This window comes from Mobula hypostoma, chromosome 8, assembly GCF_963921235.1.
Source record: "Mobula hypostoma chromosome 8, sMobHyp1.1, whole genome shotgun sequence".
In the NCBI taxonomy this organism is placed as follows: domain Eukaryota; kingdom Metazoa; phylum Chordata; class Chondrichthyes; order Myliobatiformes; family Myliobatidae; genus Mobula; species Mobula hypostoma.
In genome coordinates this window covers 124228237-124250407 of record NC_086104.1, presented here as the reverse complement: position 1 = coordinate 124250407, position 22171 = coordinate 124228237, and the positions used below count along the sequence as shown (strand labels likewise).

Genomic DNA, 22171 nt, shown 5'->3' with positions numbered 1-22171 from the left:
CCCTCCATTTTGAATACCCCTCTTCATCCTCTATCTCTCTCACTGCCTACCCATCCCTCCCTGCCTCCAAACCATCCCCCTTTCCCCCGACCTCCCATCTACTGCCCCTCCTTTTCTCCCCCCATACATCCCCTCAATTTTCCAACCTCTGCCACCGCCACCCCCCCCCCCCCGGGCCCTGGACAAATTTTGCTAGTTAGATACCCCACCCACCCCCCAACTTCAAGACCCTTCCCTACCAATGTAGTAAAATGTTTGGTTTTATAAATAGAATTTAAAACATTTCTAGATTAAAAACCCAATCAGCCACCCCGCCACTCCATCCCACCAATGCCACCCTGCCTCGCCCAGGAAGAAATGGACCCAGAGGACCGACCCCAGCGGTCCGTGGGAATAGCGATTCGGAGTCCTAACTGCATGGCTGGCATCAAAAGGCCAGACTGGGCCAGATACCTGGGTGTAATCGCCCCAAAGACAGGTTCGCCCACCCTTCTGCTAGGGGAGTGGGAGCTCAAAGGCCACAAACCCATTAACTTAGGCCTCAGGGAGGAGAGGAGAGCTTTATAAACACAAGCGTGGCCAATTTTTTACACTCTTCCCCCTTCTACCCAAACAAGGAGTCACCTCATGAGGTCTGGGTCTAGGATGAAGGACGTGTCCAAAAAAAGGAGGTAGTGAGAAAGGGGCCTAAGAGAGATCTAGTCCCCAACCCACACCCTCCCGAGAGAAAATAAAAGTTATTATTATTTTAAAAAGCCAGTAAACAATTCTTTTTTTTTGAATTTTTGATTTTGATTTCATTTTACAGATAAAAAAATACACCGTTTCCCTCAAATTAAGAACAAAAAAAAAACAAAATATTGGTGCGTGAGGGCCTGTGAAGAGGCACGCAAGGATTTAAGGCACCCAGGAGGTGTCAAGTGAAGGCGATTGATCATGGCTTTTGGGGAGGGGAGGGCTCAGGGGCGGAGGATGGGAGGGAACGGACGGTGGGGGGGAGAGGGAGAGAGAGAGGAAGAGAGAGAGAGAGACAGAGAGTGTGTGAGGATGCGGAGGGGGACAGAGGGGTGGGCAGGAGGCGCCACCATCACAACTCCTTGTTTTCCAGTGAGAGCTCGGCAGTGGCCCGCTGCAGATCGGTGCTCTCCCGCCGTACCCCACCGCCGGGGCCGGGGGACGGCTCTTCGGGCCTCGGCTTCTTGTCCGTCTCCTCGGAGGAGGAAGTGGAGGAGGCAGAGGAGGCCTCCAGCGGCCCGCCCTCACTCCAGCGCCTCTTGAAACGCAGCTTGAGGGGCATGCACTGCGAGGCGGCCCTGGCGCCGTCCCGGGACGGGGCTGGAGAGCGCGGCTTAGCCGGGGCAGAAGGAGCTGCGGGCGGGGCGGTGGCAGCCGTCTCCAAGGCTGTTGGCGTCTTGAAGACGTCCTCCTCCTCCTCCTCCTCGCTGATGTCCGTCACTTCCACTGTCACGTCCTCCTCCTCCTCCTCGTCAGAGATGGGCTCCACCTTGATCCGGGGCAGGGGCCCACCGCACGCGGCAGCGGCGTCCTCTTGGCCCTCTCCGCCGCCGCCGCTGCTGCCATCGTCGGGCCGTGCCTGGGACTGGGTCTGGGGGGGCAGGGGGGCCTTCTCTCGTTGGCGCCGGCCCGGCGGAGGGGGCTGCAGCTTGAACTGGAAGGTGGCAGGTGGCTCCTCGGGGCCCAGGGAGGAGGGGAGCGGGGCCGGAGGGCCGAGGGGGTGGGTGGCCTTACCCTCGGGCCTCTGGGGCTGGGGCACCACCACGGTGGCGGGCGGGTAGTGGAGGAAGGCGCGGGGGCTCAGGTGGTAGTTGTAGACACTCTGGGCATGGGCCTGCAGATAACGCTTCATGTCCTCCGGGCTGAAGGAGAAATGGCTGGCGCCGGGGTACATGGGGCTGAGGCTGGGCGAAGGGGTGTAGCTGAGGTGGGTAGGGGTGACGGAGAGGGCCGGGGAGAGCGGGGGGGCCAGTAACGAGGCAGCCGGGCCCATGGGTGACACGGGGAAGGGGCTGAGCGCCTCCGGGTGCAGGCGGTGTCTGGGGTAGAGGCGGAAGATGCCGTGAGGTGCCGGGGGGCCTCCTCCTCCGCCGCCGCCTCCGCCCGCGGGCCGGAAGCCGTTCATCTCGCCGGCCCGGCGCTCCTCGGTGGCAGAAGCCTCCTCCACTTCCGAGGTGGCGGAGGCGCCGTCGCTGCAGTCGCTGACAGAGCCGCGGGCCAGGCGGCGGGCCACGGCCGTGTAGGAGGTGGGCGAGCGCAGCTCCTCGGAGGGCGACAGCACCTCGGGTGGCGCGGCTGGCGGGAAGCGGAAATGGGAGGCGGCGGAGGGGACAGGAGGCGCACTCTGGGGAACAGGGGCACCTGTGGGGGCGGGTGAGGGAGAAGGACAGGGAGTAGGGGATAGTGTGGATGAGAGAGGGGGAGGTAGAGGGGGGATATGGGGAAAGGGGAGGGGGAAGGAGGGAGAGGGGAAGGATAGGGAAGAGGAAGGTAAGGAAATAGTGGGGAGGATGAATGGTAGGGTGGGGAGATAGGGGAGGGTAGAAGATGGTGGATATGGAAAAGGAAGCGGAAGGGAGGGACAGGGGAAGGGAAGGTAGGAGAAGACAAAAGATGTGTTTAGATGGTGATCTCTCTTCACTAGTCACAATCAGCAATTAACCCACAGACATCCCAAACGTACCAACCACATTCTGAACCAGATAGTTCACAGACGGGGCAAGTAACAGTGGACCCAGTACAGATCCCTGCGGCACACCACTACTCATGGTCTCCGGGTAGGGAAACACCCCTCCAGCAAACCAGTGTTGTAGGTAACCGGGTAGAGCAGCCGGGATACCGATGGGATCTGACCTGCTGGATCACCTGACCATGTGGGACCTTCTCAAAAGTGTTGCTAAAGTCCAAGCCAACACTGGCTGCCCACAAGTCAGTCCTATTGGGACACCTCACACCATCACAAGGAACAGATGGGATAAGGAGCGAAGGTCCCGCCACACTGTCCCATCACCCACTCCCGGGGTCAGACACAGAGTGAAGCTCCCTCCATACTGTCCCATCACACACTCCCGGGGTCAGACACAGAGTGAAGCTCCCTCCATACTGTCCCATCACACACTCCCGGGGTCAGACACAGAGTGAAGCTCCCTCCATACTGTCCCATCATACACTCCCGGGGTCAAACACAGAGTGAAGCTCCCTCCACACCGTCCCATCACACACTCCCAGGGTCAGACACAGAGTGAAGCTCCCTCCACACTATCCCATCACACACTCCCAGGGTCAGACACACAGTGAAGCTCCCTCCACACCGTCCCATCACACACCCCCGGAGTCAGACACAGAGTGAAGCTCCCTCCACACTATCCCATCACACACTCCCAGGGTCAGACACAGAGTGAAACTCCCTCCACACTGTCCCATCACACACTCCCGGGGTCAGACACAGAGTGAAGCTCCCTCCACACTATCCCATCACACACTCCCAGGGTCAGACACACAGTGAAGCTCCCTCCACACCGTCCCATCACACACTCCCAGGGTCAGACACACAGTGAAGCTCCCTCCACACTATCCCATCACACACTCCCAGGGTCAGACACAGAGTGAAACTCCCTCCACACCGTCCCATCACACACTCCTGGGGTCAGACACACAGTGAAGCTCCCTCCACACCGTCCCATCACACACTCCCAGGGTCAGACGCACAGTGAAACTCCCTCCACACCGTCCCATCACACACTCCTGCGGACAAACGCAGGACTCCATACTGTCCCATCGCACACTCCTGGGGTCAGACACAGGGTGAATATCATTGAAAGAAAGAACAAGTTGAGAAGAAACCATTCCAAACTTGGACTGTTTTACTTCTCTCTCTCAACTTACACTGATGTTGTTATGTTTACTTTGCAGTGTGCGTTATATACATATATAATGCTTGCTGTCCCTGTACTGTCCTGCACTTCTCCTGCAGTTTCATGGTGTTTACTCCCCGGGTGTGTGTACCCGTGACAATAAACTGCCACTTGAATCGGAGATGGGAGACGCAAGACTTCCTCCATGAAGGAGGTGTCCAGCGTCTGCACTTGTCTGGAAAAGATGAAGAGGAGCTTTGTTCTTGCTCAGAAGCCCTATCGAGTCCCTGGCATTACAGGAGGTTGATTCAGACAATCCCCATAGAGCATATAACATACAGAACAAGCCCTTTGGTCCACATCATTGTGCTGAACTAATTACGCTCACGATGCTCAGTCCCTCCATTCCCTGCACAGTCCGTGCTTATCTGCACACCTCTGTTGTAACTGCCTTCACCATCACCCCAGCAGCACATTCCAGGCACCAAACAATCACCACGTTGAAAAAAAACTTCTCCTGCACATCTCCTTTAAACTTACACCCTCTTACCTTAAATGTATGCCCCCTAGTACTAGATATTTCAACCCCTAGGACAAAGTCTCCTTTCTCCAACTATGCCTCTCAGAATATTTTAAAGTTTTATCAGGCCCCTGTGGCTCCAGAGAAAACAACCCACATATGTCCAACCTCTCTGTACAGCTCATGCCTTCTAATCCAGGCAGCATGCTGGTGAACCTCTTACGCACCCTCTCCAAAGCCTTCCTGTAATGGGGGTGAGTACAACCTTTGGCCTACAATGTCTCCGCAGAACACCATGCCAATTTAAACTCAATCCGCACATGATCTATATTCCTGCACATTCACGTGCCTAAGAGCCTCTTAATCCCCTCCTTCGTACGTGCCCCTACCACCATCCCAGGCATCCACCACTCTCGATGTACACAAACTGGCCTCGCACGTCTCCTTTGAACTTGCCTACCATCCTAAATGCGTGCCCTACAATATTAGACATCTCAACCCTGGGGAAAGTTGCCTACCCTCTCTGTGCCATGCATGATCTTATACATCTCCACCAGGCCTCCCCTCACCCTCCGCTGCTCCAGAAATTAATAGCAGCAGCCTCTGCCTTCCAGCTTCTGAGGAGAGAGAGGCTCGGATTTAGTGGAAAAAATATTCAACGACAATAAAGCTCAAACAAGCAGTGTTGCAGTCTGATTTATGTTTCTGTTGGTGTGGGAGGGGCTGTGGGGGCTGGAGTGAGAGAAATGAGTCAGTGGTGGGAAAGAGGCTATAGATAGAAGGGTATAAAGGTGTGGAGGCGTGCTCAGATGTGCTATTGCCACGAAGGTCACGGGTGGGCTGTGGGAAGGGGGAGAGAGAGCTCTGTGCATTCCCCAAGCAGCCGGTCGGAAACACACAAGCACATGCACAGAGAAATACGCCCTTCAGCACACACACACACACACACACACACACACACACACAGAAACAGGCCCCTCAGAAACATACACACACGCTCCCCTCTCCTGTGAGACGGAGATCCCAAGTATACAGGAGCTAAATCAAGCTCCAGTCCGCTCCGCCATTCAGTCCTGGCTGATTATGCATCCAATTCGGCTTGCTCATTTGGAGAGGTTAGCTTTGCCACAGGAACATACAAACTTACAGCAAAATGTGTTGTTTGCCTCAAATCAAATCAGTGAGGATTGAGCTGGGCAGACTGCAAGGTTTACCACTCCTCTGGGGTCAACTTACTAAACCTAAGCACGTCTTCGAAATGTTGCCACTCCTCGGGGGTCAACATGGCGTTGCCCACAACTCACTAAACCTACGCACATGTCTTTGAAATGTGGGAGGGTAGTGGAGCACCCGGAGGAAAGACACGTAGTCACGAGGAAAATGTACAAACTCCTTATGGACACTTGCAGAAATCCAACCCCGACCAGCGATCACCGGTTCTCTAACCGCTATACTACCTCGCTGTCCCTAGGAAGGAGGGGGAGGCTTTGGAGAGGGTACAGAAGAGGTTCACCAGGATGCTCTCTGGACTGGAGGGTTTGAGTTACAAGGACGAACTTGGGTTGTTTTCTGTGGAGCAGCAAAGGCTGAGAGGAGACCCGATAGAAGTTTATAAGATTATGAGAGGCATAGATAAGAGTAGAAAGCTGGTAGAACTTCCCCCAGAGTCAGAAAGTCTAATGGAACAGGGCATGTATTTAAGTTTAGGGGGGTAATGACAAAGTGGAAGTTTACTTACAGGGAGTGGGGGGGTGCCTGGAATGTGTTGCCAGGGTAGTTGTGGAGGTAGATATGATGGAGGTGTTTAAGATGCTCTTAGACATATGACTGTGCAGGGAATGAAGGTACATGGACAATGTGTGGGACTAGTTTAGTTAAGTGGTTAAGTACTAGTTTAGTTAGTTCGGCACAGCATCGCAGGTCAAATGGCCTGTTCCTAAGCCGTACCCTTCTTCTCTCAACCTCATTCCCCTGCTTCTCCCTGTAACCGTTAACCTCCTCACCAATCAAGAAGTCATCACCCTCTGACTTAAATAGCCCAGCATCATCAGTGGCAACAATTTCCACAGATTCACTACCCTCTGGTTGAAGAAATGCCTTCTCACTTCTGTTGTAAAGAGATGACTCTTTACTTTCAGACTCTGCCCTCTGGTCCTAGACTCTCCTACACATGGAAACATCCACTCCACCGAGGCCTTTCCATATCCGGTAAGATCCCTCCCCCTCATCTTTCAATGACTACAGGCGCGACTGCTCCTCATAGATTAACCCTTTCACTCCCAGGATCATTGCTGTGAACCACCTCAAGAGGGAAGTTGAGCAGCAAAGAATTTGCTGGAGGAACTCAGCAATCTGCAGGGGGGCAAATGGTGCTGTTGATGTTTCATGTTGAGAACCTGCATTAGGTCTGAGAGGGGAGAGGGGAGATGACTGGTGTAAAGGGGAGAGGGGAGATGGTGAGGGAAGAGGGCCAGTGTAAAAAAAGATGTGGAGGGAAGGGGTGAGAAGGGAGAGTGTAAGAGGGAGACGGGGAGGGAAGGGGGGAGAGGGGAAATGGCTGGTGTAAAGGGGCGATGGAAAGTTGGGGAGGGAAGAGGGGAGATGGCAGTATAAAGAAGAGAATGGAGGGGAAGGGGAGAGGGGAAGGAGTGAGATAGTAAGTAATTGGTGGATTGAGGTGGAACGTAGGATGATGGACAGGTGGACTGAGTTCAAAGGGGTGGGTGTGGCCTGGAAAGGTACATGAATAGTGATGGTTTAGAGGTATACTGGCCAGACACAGGAAACCGGGACGAGATTAGATGGCAATCTCTGTCGGCTGAGACCAGTTAGGCTGAAGGGCCCGTCTGCATGCTGACTGACTCTCTGGAGTGGGAGACAGAGGGCTGGGGTATAACGGGTAGAGGGAGGGGAGTGTTGAGTTCAGAGACAGCTGTTGGCGGGGGTGATAAACTGAAAGCCAAAAGGTTACCCGTGCTGGACTCTGGCACATAAAGGATGTGTGAATGGGAACCCACGTGGTCAGGGGGTGAACATGCAAATTCCTTACAGGAATCGAACCCCTGATTATACAGTTGATGCTGTAAAACAGTGCACTTGTCTCCAAGCTACCATGCCACTCTATCTATGCCTCTCATGACTTTATAAACTTCCTCACTCAGCCTCTGCCACTCCAGAGAAAACAACCCAAGTTAGTCTAACCTCTCCTTGCAGCTTTTGCCCGCTGAACCAGGCAGCATCCTGGTGAGCCTCTTCTGCACCCTCTCCAAAGCCTCTGCATCCTTCTTGTAATGGACTGAAGACAACAGCTCAAAAGGAGATTGATATAGCTTATAAACTCAGCATCCTAACCGATGAGGGAAGCATGTCGCATGCCTCCCTCACCAACCACGTTCAGGGAGTGATGGACCTGGGCCCCAAGCATTGTTGAGGGACCTGTCCACATAGAGGGCCCACTCTGACTCCAGAGCGCGATGTGTGCAGACACTCACCCATGTCGATGAAGGGGTAGTTAACGAGGACCAGCTTGTTGAAGTTGAACTTGTAGGTGAACCTCTTGCCTTTGGTCTTGTGGAGGATGCGCTTGTTGTAGTAATACCTGTGGGCACGAGAGGACAGCGTCATCACTGGAAAATGCCACACCCTCCATGCACCCCCCCACCTCCGAGGGCACTGTCGGAGGGGCCAGTGAGGAGGGAACGCAGTGGGAGGGGCGGTGAGGAGGGAACACCTAGGGAGGGGCCGGTGAGGAGGGAACACTGTGGGAAGGGGCTGGTGAGGAGGAGAGAACACCACACTGTGTGAGGGGCACTGAGGAGGCCCCTCTCTCAGACACACTGACTAGCTCATTTCCCAATACCCTACCTTGTACACAGACACCACGAGCTGAGATCAGACCACACCTCGTCCCCGGCCGAAACTCAACCTCTGCTGCCCCACCCACCTCCCTTTCTGCTTCACATCAGCCCTCGCTCCCATCTTCATCGCTCTTCTCTCTCTCAGCCTGTCTCCACCCACTCTCTCCTGCTAGCTCTCAAATTATCACTTCCTCTCCCCACTCCTCCCTCTCTACTGCTCTCATGTTCATTCACCCTTCTCTCTCTTCACCTCCCCGTCCCCCCCTCCTCTTTCTCTCTCTACCCTTCTTTCTCCCTCTTTCCCTACCCCCTTTGTTCCTCCCTCCTTCCCTGAGACTGCACCAGGCAACAGGGGGAAATACCCACCTCCGGACCCCACTACCCTGTTTCATCCCTCAGGAAGGAACGGGGTGACAGCAGAGGCCACAGGGTGCAGACAGGGTTCAACACCCCACACCCTGCTGCCACTTATCGTACCTCACTCTCCCAGACATTCAGGCTGTGGAATTTGGGTGTGGGGTCCCTCCTCACTGGCCCCTCCCTGGTGCTCCCTCCTCACTGGCCTTTCCCACAGCGCTCCCTCCTCACCGGCCCCTGGGGATCTGACCAACAGACAGGGGCACTGACGTTCCACCCACCATGCCACCCAGATCTGTTCCCCACACCCCGCGCTCTCAAACCCCGATCGCGAACACTCGTCCTCTCCCTCAGTCCTGATATCTCATTTCCAACCGCTGCCCCACTCCCCCGGGTCTCTCTGTATGCCTCCTTGCCGCCCCTCTCGCAGTGCAGCGCTCCACCACAATTTCGGAGCGCGCCTCACACACACCGTCACAACCGTGGACCCGCACGCACTATGCGCACATCTGTCTACGTCAGGCTGAGTCCCACCGCTCGTGAGGGGAGCGGCCCCACCCATAACTGAGGGAACTCGCCACTGGGGGAGACCAGGGTTCCACGGACAGATCCCTCAGCCAGCCATGGCCAGGATCAGAGTGTGGGACTCAATTCGGTGGGACCTCCCCCAACACCCCCCCCCGCCCCTTCAGCGGGCCCAGACTCACCTCAGGGCCCGGCTCAGCTTGTCGTAGTTCATCTGGGGCTTGCACTTGCGAACACCCCACAGCCGGGCCACCTCGTCGGGGTCCTTGATGACAAACTCGCCGTAGTCGCCCTGCCAGGCGATCACGTCGTGGTACTCCTCCTTCCGCAGCAGCTCCAGAATGAAGTGCCAGAGCTGGATCTGCCGTGACCCGGGGCTCGACTCCGGCTTGTAGGCCCAGTCCGGAAACGCAAAGCCTGTTGGGGAGGGGATAAGGAGGCAGTCAGCGACAGAGCAGTAATCGGTGCCCAAGAAAGGGCGGAAGTCCCTGCAAGGAGATCTCCAGGGTTACGAAGGATGTCACTGGATTACAGTATCAGGGTTTGACACCCGCCACTACCTGTGAGTACATTCTCCCCATGACTGTGTGGCTTTCATCGTGATGCTCCACCTTCCTTCTACATTACCATTAGGGTCAGTAAGTTGAGGACCAGCTACGTTGGCGCTGGAAGCAGGGTGACACTTGTGGGCTGCCCCCAGCACAATCCCCAGACTGTGTGTCCCTCTGATGCAAAAGACACATTTCACCATATTATCAAGAGAAAATCTGCAGATGCTGGAAATCCACACAACACACACAAAATGCTGGAGGAACCCAGCAGGCCAGGCAGCATCTGGGAAAAGAGCACATTGACGTATCGGGCCAAAACCCTTTGGCAGGACTGAAGTGGAACATACATTTCACTGTATGTTTCAGTGTTTCAAGTATACATGACAAATAAAGCTAATATTTAAAGCATTAAGTGATCTCCTCAGATCCCAGCCTCCCCTTCCCAATGAAGCCGGTATCTTGTTACACACACGATCCCAGGACCAGAAATTATCCCAGCCTCTAACCCACTCCCAGGGACCTGTTATTCTATATATAAACCCCCTGAACCCTTGGATTAGATCCCAGCCTGTAACCCACTCTCAGGGATCTGTTATTCTACATATAACCCCACTAACTCACTGGATTAGATCCCAGCCTGTAACCCACTCCCAGGAATCTGTTACTCTACATATAACCACACTGACTCACTGGATTAGATCCCAGCCTGTAACCCACTCCCAGGGACCTGTTATTCTACATATAACCCCACTGACTCACTGGATTAGATCCCAGCCTGTAACCCACTCCCAGGGATCTGTTATTCTACATACAACCCCACTAACTCACTGGATTAGATCCCAGCCTGTAACCCACTCCCAGGAATCTGTTATTCTACATACAACCCCACTAACTCACTGGATTAAATCCCAGCCTGTAACCCACTCCCAGGAATCTGTTATTCTACATACAACCCCACTAACTCACTGGATTAGATCCCAGCCTGTAACCCACTCCCAGGGACCTGTTATTCTACATATAACCCCACTGACTCACCGGATTAGATCCCAGCCTGTAACCCACTCCCAGAGACCTGTTATTCTATATATAAACCCCCTGAATCCTTGGATTAGATCCCAGCCTGTAACCCACTCCCAGGGACCTGTTATTCTATATATAAACCCCTTGAACCCTTGGATTAGATCCCAGCCTGTAACCCACTCCCAGGGACCTGTTATTCTATATATAAACCCCCTGAACCCTTGGATTAGATCCCAGCCGGTAACCCACTCCCATACACTTCCCTACACTATATTTACTTTCTTTAGCCTCTCTCATTGCTGAAGAGTGGAGTGACATTTGTAATTTTGCAATTCCCTGGAAGCATTCCAGAATCTAGAGATTCTTGAAAAAATCACTTCTAATGCCTCCACAACCTCTTCAGCTACCTCTTTCAGAACCCTGGGGTGCAGTCCATCTGGGCCATCTTCAGATTTTTCAGCTTTCCAAACACCATCTCCTTGGTCATAGAAGCTGTACTCACTTCTTCCTCCCGATGCTCTTGAATTTCTAGCATACTGCTAGTGTGTCCCACAATGAAGACTGATGCAAAATGATTATCAGGGTCATCTGCCACTTTTTGTCCCCCATTACTATCTCTCGTGATATCTTTCAGCGGTCCAATATCCACTCTCACCTCTCTTTTACTCTTTACATATCTGAAAAAAAAGCTTTTGATATCCTCTGATATTTTTGGCTAACTTGCCTTCATAAGGAAGGTAGGGCTTTACTCTTTGGAGAGGAGGATGAGAGGAGACATGATAGAGGTGTACAAGATAATGAGGAATAGATAGAGTGGATAGCCAGCGCCTCTTCCCCAGGGCACCACTGCTCAATACAAGAGGACATGGATTTAAGGTAAGGGGTGGGAAGTTCAAGGGGGATATTAGAGGAAGGTTTTTTACTCAGAGAGCGGTTGGTGCGTGGAATGCACTGCCTGAGTCAGTGGTGGAGGCAGATACACTAGTGAAGTTTAAGAGACTACTAGAAAGGTATATGGAGGAATTTAAGGTGGGGTTATATGGGAGGCAGGGTTTGAGGGTCAGCACAACATTGTGGGCCGAAGGGCCTGTACTGTGCTGTACTATTCTATGTTCTATATTTCATCTTTTCTCTCCTTACGTTTTTTTTTCGTTGCCTCCCGGTTTTTAAGACCCTCCCATCCTCTAACTTCCCACTAAATTTTGCTCTATTATATGCGCCCCCTCTTTTGCTTTTGTACTGTTTTTCACTTCCCTTGTCACCCATGGTTGCCTCGTCCACCCTTCAGAATACTTCTTTAGGATGTATCTATCCTGTGCCTTCTGAACTGTCCAGAAACTCCAGCCTTACTGTTCCGCCATCATCCCTGCTAGTGTCTCCTTCCAATCAACTTTGGCCAGTTCCTCTCTCATATCTTGGCAATTCTACCTCTTGGTAATTATATTCTACCTCTCAAACTGTAGTGAATTATAGAATTGCTTCCCAAGGGTTCCTTTACCATAAGCTCCCAATCAAATCTGGTTCATTACACATCAGCCAATCTAGAACTGCCTTTGCCCTAGTGGACGCAATCACAAGCTGCTCTAAAAAGCCATCTCATAGGCATTCTACTTTCTGGGGATACAGCGCCAACCTCACTTTCTCAATCTACCTGCACACTGAAATCCTCCATGACTATCATAACAATGTCCTTTTTACATGCCTTCTCTACTTCCCATAGAAATTGATATCCCACATCCTGCCTACTGTTCACCAGGATCTTTATACCCTTGCAGTTTCTTACCTCTACTAATAGGGATTCTGATCCAATGTTACCTCTTTTGAAGAATTCAACCTACCACCTCTACCTACCTGCCTGTCCTTGGACGTTAAGTTCCCAACTATGACTCAGTGATATCCACAACGTCATCCTACCAATTTCTAACTGCGCCTCAAGATAATCTTAGCCCATGTATTGAGCACATTCAAATATATCAGCTTCAGTCCTGTATTCATCATCCTTTTTGATTGTGCCCCCACGTTACACCCCACTGCATCCTACTGACTGCAATTTTGCCCTATCATCTGCCTGTCCATCCTCACCGTCTCACTACACACTGCATCAATGTACACCAACCCCCTCAGGGTCAGCTCTTACCTTCCCCAGAAGAGATCCCAATGATCTCGAAATCTGAAACGCTGCCCCTTGCACTTGTCCAGCTGCACCTTCACCCTGTTCCTGACCTGGCCAGCACGTGGCACTGGGAGCAGTCTAGAGATGACTACCTTGGAGGTCCTGTCCTTCAGGCTTTTCCCTAACTCCCTGTACTCACTACGCAGGACCTCTTCCCCCTTTCTACCTGCATCATTGGAGCCAATGGGTACCATGACATCTGGCTGCTCACCCTCGCTCTTGAGAATCTTCTGTAGCCACTCTGAAACATTCTGGACCCCAGCACCCAGTAGGAAACACACTATCCTGGCTTCTCTTTCTCTGAATCTCACACTCCAGTGTCTGAATCTGAATCTCACTGAATCTCCTGTCTGTCCCCCTAACTGCTTCGTCACTATCGCTCTGCCTGACTTTACCCTTCCTGGTTGAGCCTCAGAACCAGCCCCAGTGCCACTGCCCTAGCTGCTGCTGTTGTGCCTGGTTAGTTCACCCCCTCAACAGAATCCAAAGGGGTATACTTGTTGCTGAGGGGAGTGGCCACAGGGAACCCTGCACTGACCGCTTACACCCCTTACCTCTCCTGGTGGTCACCCATCTACTGTCCGAAGCGTGCACTCTGGGTGTGACCAGCTCAGTAATCCTTCCAGCCTCCTGGATGGTCCTGTTCTCATCTTGTCACACAGGCGGTGAAGTTGGGTGCACTGGCACAGAGACTGTTAGGTACCCTGGAGTCCCACATCTCACAGGAGGAGCATTCCACTGCCTGAACTACCATCCTGTCTACACATGTTATGCCTCTAACATCTCAAACTTAAGTTCTAGCCTGTGGCTGTTCTTACCCAAGCCTGACTACTCTAACGCTGTCCACTCCACTTAAACCCTGCATCTTTTTACTGGCCCTTGCTAATTCACTCTCGTTACTATCAGCCCAAGCAATCTCCCACTCCGCAAACGAGTCCCAACATAACCCGCTCACTTTTTAAAACTGGCACGTAAAGTCCACAAAGAGCTATCTCCAACTCCCTCCGTAATCTTCTGCCTCACAAAGGCCGTTATCAGTCTCTTGCCCCTCTGGCAGTGTGTTCCATGCATTTACCAATCTCCCTGTAAAAAACCATCCTCCACTAGATTTTCCTCCACTCATCTTAAAAGTATATCTCCTTGTACTAACCATTACCACCCTGGGTAAAAGTCTCCGGCTCTCCACTCTACCGATGCCTCTCAACCTCCATCAAGTCACCTCTCCATCATTTACTTCTCGCTGGCCTCAATCCCATGGCAGTGTGACTTTCCCGTGAACTCTCAACTCCCTCACACTGTACAACACTGGAGCAGAAATCGGCCTTTCTACTCGCTGAGTCCCCTCTCCCATCCAATCGTGGCTAATTTTCTTTGCAGCCCCATTCTCCTGATCTCCGCTAGATGCATAACCGATCAAGAGCCCATTAATTAATCTCTGCCATAAATGTACTCAAAGACTTGGCCTCCGCAATGAATTCTACAGATTCACCACCCTCTGGCTAAATAAATTCCTCCTCATCTCTGTTCTAAATGGATATCCCTTTAATTCCCAGGCTATACCCTCTGGACCGAGACTCTGAGTCTATCAGGTACTTATCTGCTCCATCTTAAACATCCCCGCTGATCTGGACTCATCCAGGGGCCGGAAATTCCGAGGCTTCTCTACCCTCAGGGGGAAGAGGTGTCTCCACACCTAGGCTTTGCAGAACTGGGACCTCACCTTGTAACAGCCCTCTCAACGGACACTCTCTGAGTTAACATCTACCTGATACCCTCCTTCCACCTTTCACCCCTCCTCTGTTTCCACTCCCCACCACCAATCTCACCCTATCAATCAACCACCTCTCTCCCCACCCTGTCTCCATTCCCTCTCTCCCCCATTCCCCACTTTCCATCCCCTCAACCCCCGATCCCCATCTCCATTCCCTCTCTCCCCCTCATTCCCCACTTTCCATCCCCTCTCCATTCTCCCTCCCCTTCATCACCCATCTCTCCATTCCCTCTTCTGCCTTTGTTGCCCTCTTTTCATCACCTCTTCCCTATGTCCCCTTCTCCATTCCCTCTTCCTGTCACCTCTCCCCCTCGACCCCCTCTCTCTATCTGCTCTCCCCTTCGTAACCCCTCTCCCTCGTCACCTTTCCCTTGCTAGTCTGTCTCTGCCTCTGCTCTCTCCCATCCCCCTCTCGATATCTCCTCCCCATCCTATCACTTATCCCCTCTTCTCCCCATCCTCTCTCTCTCATTGGCCTCTGCCTTTCCCCTCATCCCTTACTCCCATCCTCGCTCTCCCTTTCCCTCTCTGCCCTCCACTTCCTGATTCATCATCTCCCTTGTCACAACCCCTCAGAATTTTCCAGGCCTGAATAAGATCACCCCTACCCCTCCCAAACCCTGGTGAACACAGCTCCTGACGACGGACCCTTGAGTACATCCCTTCCCCACCCCCTGAAGTCAGAACACTGAATAGACGCTGCCCCCGAAAGCAAGAAACTTTCCCCGCTCTCTGTGCCTTGATCCCTCTGCCCTCTAACCGCACTGCAGGAGCACCTTCCCACAGGGACCTCGGCCCTCGGCCAAACAAATCAGCGGCCACACCCTCCTCTCGGGGGTGGGTGGGGGAGGGGGGATTATCTGTGACCCCTACAAAGGATTAAATCTGTGGCCAAACATTAAAGATGAGGAGGGATTGCTGCACTATGGGAGGAGCAGTGAGGAGGGAGTGCTGTGGGAGGGGCAGGGGTGAGGAGGGATATCTGTGGGAGGGGGCGGTGAGGAGGGAGCGCTGTGGGAGGGGCAGGGGTGAGGAGGGATTTCTGTGGGAGGGCGGTGAGGAGGGAGCGTTGTGGGAGGGATTTCTGTGGGAGGGCGTGATGAGGAGGGAACACTGTGGGAGGCAGTGAGGAGGGAGTACTGTGGGAGGGGGCGGTGAGGAGGGAGTGCTGTGGGAGGGGGCGGTGAGGAGGGAGTGCTGTGGGAGGGGGCGGTGAGGAGGGAGTGCAGTGGGAGAGGCCGGTGAGGAGGGAACGCTGTGGGAGAGACCGGTGAGGAGGGAACGCTGTGGGAGGGGCAGGGGTGAGGAGGGAACACTGTGGGAGAGGCGGTGAGGAGGGAACGCTGTGGGAGGGGCAGGGGTGAGGAGGGAACACTGTGGGAGAGGCGGTGAGGAGGGCGCGCTGTGGGAGGGGCAGGGGTGAGGAGGGATTTCTGTGGGGGGCGGTGAGGAGGGAGTGCTGTGGGAGGGGGCGGTGAGGAGGGAGTGCAGTGGGAGGTGGCGGTGAGGAGGGAGCGCTGTGGGAGGGGCCGGTGAGGAGGGAACGCTGTGGGAGAGACCGGTGAGGAGGGAATGCTGTGGGAGGGGCAGGGGTGAGGAGGGAACACTGTGGGAGAGGCGGTGAGGAGGGCGCGCTGTGGGAGGTGGCGGTGAGGAGGGAGCGCTGTGGGAGGGGCAGGGGTGAGGAGGGATTTCTGTGGGGGGCGGTGAGGAGGGAGTGCTGTGGGAGGGATTTCTGTGGGAGGGCGGGAGGGGGTGATGAGGAGGGAACACTGTGGGAGGCAGTGAGGAGGGAGCACTGTGGGAGGGGGCGGTGAGGAGGGAGTGCAGTGGGAGAGGCCGGTGAAGAGGGAACGCTGTGGGAGGGGGCGGTGAGGAGGGAGTGCCGTGGGAGAGGCCGGTGAGGAGGGAACGCTGTGAGAGGGGCGGTGAGGAGGGAACGTTGTGGGAGGGGCGGTGAGGGGGGAACGTTGTGGGAGGGGCGGTGAGGGGGGAACACTGTGGGGGAGCAGTGAGGGGGGATCGATGTGGGAGGGGCAGTGGGGGAAACGCTGTGGGAGGGGAAGTGGGGGGGAATGCTGTGGGGGGGCGGTGAGGGGGGAGCACTGTGGGAAGGGCGGTGAGGAGGGAGTGCAGTGGGAGAGGCCGGTGAGGAGGGAACGCTGTGGGAGAGACCGGTGAGGAGGGAACACTGTGGGAGAGGTGGTGAGGAGGGCGCGCTGTGGGAGGTGGTGGTGAGGAGGGAGCGCTGTGGGAGGGGCAGGGGTGAGGAGGGATTTCTGTGGGGGGTGGTGAGGAGGGAGTGCTGTGGGAGGGATTTCTGTGGGAGGGCGGGAGGGGGTGATGAGGAGGGAACACTGTGGGAGGCAGTGAGGAGGGAGCACTGTGGGAGGGGGCGGTGAGGAGGGAGCGCTGTGGGAGGGGGCGGTGAGGAGGGAGTGCAGTGGGAGAGGCCGGTGAAGAGGGAACGCTGTGGGAGGGGGCGGTGAGGAGGGAGTGCCGTGGGAGAGGCCGGTGAGGAGGGAATGCTGTGGGAGGGGCGGTGAGGAGGGAACGCTGTGGGAGGGGGCAGTGAGGAGGGGATGCTGTGGGAGGGGCGGTGAGGAGGGAACGTTGTGGGAGGGGCGGTGAGGGGGGAACACTGTGGGAGGGACGGTGAGGGGGGAACACTGTGGGGGAGCAGTGAGGGGGGATCGATGTGGGAGGGGCAGTGGGGCAAATGCTGTGGGAGGGGAAGTGGGGGGGAATGCTGTGGGGGGGCGGTGAGGGGGGAGCACTGTGGGAAGGGCGGTGAGGAGGGAGTTCAGCACACATTAACTGATGTTTCCAAACCATTGAACGGTGCTGAGTTGCGTGGTGAGGAGGCAGCCGAGACAACAGTTACCACTGCAGCCTCTGCCAGTCCTCCAGCAGTCAGCACACGCTGCTGGAATGCAAGGAATTTCCTGAGGAATCCGGGAAGCCTGCCTGAGACAGAAAGTCGTATTACCTGGGGTCAGAGTTTGGTGGGGAAGGGTGAGAGGCAAGTAAGGAGAAGGAGGGACAGAGAGTGGGGAGTTGGGGAGAGGTGAGGAGGGAGGGAGAGCTGAGGAGGGAGGAGAGGGGAGAGGAAGAGAGGGAGGAGAGGGAGATGGGAAGAGTAGGAAAAGGAGGAGAGATATTGTTAAATATAGATGGAAGTTGAGAGGCAAGGTGAAAGTGGAAGGCAACAGAAGATTGAGAAAGCCAGATCGAGTGGGAAGAGAGAGAAAGACAAAATGGGGAGACAGAGAGAGAGAGAGAGAAGTGGGAGTGTGAGAAGGGGCAGGGTGACGGGGGGAGCTCTGGAACGTCAGGGAGTCAGTGGTTGGTGAGTGGTGGTGGAGAGATGAGTGTGGCGAGATGTAGGAGTGACCTCAGACGTAGAGCTCCCACACCAGCCTGCGGTTCTGACTGTGCTGCAGACAGGAATGGCCCCTCACCACGTGTGGATACTGGCTGCATTGTGGAAGGAAGGAGGCGGCGGCGGAGACAGGCACCAGGCTGAATCCCACCAATTGTCCGTAAACAGCTGGGACTGACAACAGACCCCCCCCCTCCCCCACCCACATCTGAAACTGGCAAGTACTTCCAGAGTACTGTATAGGGAGGGGGGAGCTCGTGCATGGCAACACACAACTCCAGAATACACCCACATACCGTGGTCCAAACACAACAGTAAAACGTACGTACACAGGGCAAACACAGCCTGTATAACACCAGGGTGCAGTCCCATTGGGGTCGATTTATTACTGTATAACACCAGGGTGCAGTCCCATTGGGGTCAGTCTGTTACTGTATAACACCAGGGTGCAGTCCCATTGGGGTCAGTCTGTTACTGTATAACATCAGGGTGCAGTCCCATTGGGGTCAGTCTGTTACTGTATAACATCAGGGTGCAGTCCCATTGAGGTTGGTCTGTTACTGTATAACACCAGGGTGCAGTCCATTGGCGTCTGTCTGTTACTGTATAACAGCGGTCCCCAACCACCGGGCCGCGAGGAAATAATATGATTTGGCGATATGAGTCAGCTGCACCTTTCCTCATTCCCTGTCACGCCCACTGTTTAGCCATGACCCGCGCGTCGTCCATGTCAGCGCGGGAAGGAGATCAACTCCTCCACCTTGCAAATGACAGCGGGCTGAAAAGTCTGTTTGACATAACACCTCTGCCGGCATTCTGGATCAAAGTCAATGCTCAATATCCTGAGATAGCCACGAAAGCACTGAAAACATTGCTTCCATTTCCAACATATCTCTGCGATGAATGTAACAAGAAACTAAATTGCGGATTAGACTGGACATAAGGAACCCCCTTCGAGTATCGCTGTCTCCCATCACCCCTCGATGGCCGTCTTGTTGCAGGAAAACAAGCCCAGGGCTCCCACTGATTCAGCGATATTGGTGCGTTGCAATGATTTTATATGTTCATACGAGGAAAATATGCGCTGTGTTTAATATCCAAACATTACTTAAAATGTTATGATGCTATTGACTTATATAACCATATAACAATTACAGCATGGAAACAGGCCATCTCTGCCCTTCTAGTCCATGCTGAACTCTTACTCTCACCTAGTCCCACCGACCTGCACTCAGCCCACAACCCTCCATTCTTTTCCTGTCCATATACCTATCCAATTTAACTTTAAATGATAATATCGAACCTGCTTCTGACACTTCTACTGGAAGTTTGTTCAACACTTACTTCAAGCTCCCCTGTCCTCCCCTGATAATTGACTTATCGCTATATTCATACGAGGAAAATATGCGCTGTGCGTTTAATAATAAATTCATTAGATAAACCCTTTTAGAAACGAAATTGAGTGTATTAGCCACTTATCACAGATATTCCGGTCGTGATTAACAACCCCCACCCCCCCCCGAACAGAATCGCCAAAAACGATTTGTAGAAAAATAGTTGGCAGGTGCACACATGCGCACTGGTGTCTGCGCAAGGCTTCATGGTCATTGTAGTCTTTCTCTGGGTAAACGCAACGTATTTGACTGCTACTCTTGTCCGTTGGGAGCCATCCCGCCTTACTCTCCCGCGCCCCCCCCCACCCCCCCACCCCCGGGTCGGCCTGTCCGCAAGAATTTTTTCAACATGAAACCGGTCCGCAGTGCAAAAAAGGTTGGGGACCCCTGCTGTATAACACCAGGGTGCAGTCCCATTGGGATCCGTCTGTTACTGTATAACACCAGGGTGCAGTCGCATTGGGATCCATCTGTTACTGTATAACACCAGGGTGCAGTCCCACTGGGATATGTCTGTTATTGCATAACACCAGGGTGCAGTCCCATTGAGGCCAGTCTGTTACTGTAGAACACCAGGGTGCAGTCCCATTGAGGCCAGTCTGTTACTGTAGAACACCAGGGTGCAGTCCCATTGGGGTTGGTGTGTTACTGTATAACACCAGGGTGCAGTCCCATTGGGGACGGCCTGTTACTGTATAACAGCGATCCCCAACCACCGGGCCGCGGACCGGTACCGGGCCGCAGAGAATGCGCTACCGGGCCGCGATGAAATAATATGATTTGGCGATATGAGTCCACTGCACCTTTCCTCATTCCCTGTCACGCCCACTGTTTAGCCATTACCCGCGCGTCGTCCGTGTCAGTGCGGGAAGGAGATCAACTCCTCCACCTTGCAAATGACGGTGGGCTGAAAAGTCTGTTTGACATAACACCTCTGCCGGCATTCTGGATCAAAGTCAATGCTCAATATCCTGAGATAACCATGAAAGCACTGAAAACGTTGCTTCCATTTCCAACATATCTCTGCGATGAATGTAACAAGAAACTAAATTGCGGATTAGACTGGACATAAGGAACCCCCTTCGAGTATCGCTGTCTCCCATCACCCCTCGATAGGACCGTCTTGTTGCAGGAAAACAAGCCCAGGGCTCCCACTGATTCAGCGATACTGGTGCGTTGCAATGATTTTATAAGTTCATACGGGGAAAATATGCGCTGTGTTTAATATCCAAACATTACTTAAAATGTTATGATGCTATTGACTTATAGAACCATATAACAATTACAGCATGGAAACAGGCCAACTCTGCCCTTAAAGTCCGTGCCAAACGCCACTCTCACCTCGTCCCACCGACCTGCACTCAGCCCATAACCCTCCATTCCTTTCCTGTCCATATACCTGTCCAATTTAACTTTAAATGATAATATCAAACCTGCTTCTGACACTTCTACTGGAAGTTTGTTCAACACTTACTTCAAGCTCCCCTGTCCTCCCCTGATAATTGACTTATCGCTATATTCATGTGGGGAAAATATGCGCTGTGCGTTTAATAATAAATTCATTAGATAAATCCTTTTAGAAACGAAATTGAGTGTATTAGCCACTTACCACAGATATTCTGGTCGTGATTAACAACCCCCACCACCCCGAACAAAATCGCAAAAAAACGATTTGTAGAAAAATAATCGGCAGGTGCACGCATGCGCAAATCACGCATGCGCACTGGTGCCTGCGCAAGGCTTCATGGTCATTGTAGTCTTTCTCTGGGTAAACGCAACGTATTTGACTGCTACTCTTGTCCGTTGGGAGCCATCCCGCCCTACTCTCCCGCCCCCCCCAACCCCCGGGTCGGCCGGTCCGCAAGAATTTTTTCAACATGAAACCGGTCCGCAGTGCAAAAAAGGTTGGGGACCCCTGCTGTATAACACCAGGGTGCAGTCCCATTGGGATCCGTCTGTTACTATATAACACCAGGGTGCAGTCCCATTGGGGTCGGTCTGTTACTGTATAACACCAGGGTGCAGTCCCATTGGGGTCGGTCTGTTACTGTATAACACCAGGGTGCACTCCCATTGCGGTTGGACTGTTACTGTATAACACCAGGGTGCAGTCCCATTGGGGTCAGTCTGTTACTGTATAACACCAGGGTGCAGTCCTATTGGGGTCAGTCTGTTACTGTATAACACCAGGGTGCAGTCCCATTGGGATCGGTCTATTACTGTATAACACCAGGGTGCACTCCCATTGGGGTTGGTCTGTTACTGTATAACACCAGGGTGCAGTCCCATTGGGGTCGGTCTGTTACTGTATAACACCAGGGTGCAGTCCCATTGGAATCGGTCTATTACTGTATAACACCAGGGTGCAGTCCCATTGGGGTCGGTCTCTTACTGTGTAACACCAGGGTACAGTCCCATTGAGATCCGTCTGTTACTGTATAACACAAGGGTGCAGTCCCATTGGGATCGATCTGTTACTGTATAGCACCAGGGTGCAGTCCCATTGGGGTCGGTCTGTTACTGTGTAACACCAGGGTGCAGTCCCATTGGGGTCAGTCTGTTACTGTGTAACACCAGGGTGCAGTCCCATTTGGATCCGTCTGTTACTGTATTACCCCAGGGTGCAGTCCCACTGGGGTCGGTCTGTTATTGTATAACACCAGGGTGCAGTCCCATTCGGATCCGTCTGTTACCGTATTACCCCAGGGTGCAGTCCCATTGGGGGCGGTCTGTTACTGTATAACACCAGGGT

At 53.6% G+C, this 22171-nt stretch overlaps 1 protein-coding gene across 1 annotated transcript in view; it reads right to left on the bottom strand.

Moving 5' to 3' along the window:
- Positions 1 to 234: 234 nt before the first annotated feature.
- Positions 235 to 22171, bottom strand: part of LOC134350902 (ETS domain-containing transcription factor ERF-like) — a 52970-nt gene continuing 31033 nt past the window's right edge. The window contains exons 2-4 of the mRNA XM_063056717.1: positions 9311 to 9545; positions 7881 to 7987; positions 235 to 2376 (exon numbers count right to left, since the gene is read on the bottom strand). Coding sequence (XP_062912787.1) covers positions 1088 to 2376; positions 7881 to 7987; positions 9311 to 9545 — 1631 coding nt within the window. The 3' untranslated portion in view covers positions 235 to 1087. The remainder of the gene's footprint in view (positions 2377 to 7880; positions 7988 to 9310; positions 9546 to 22171) is intronic.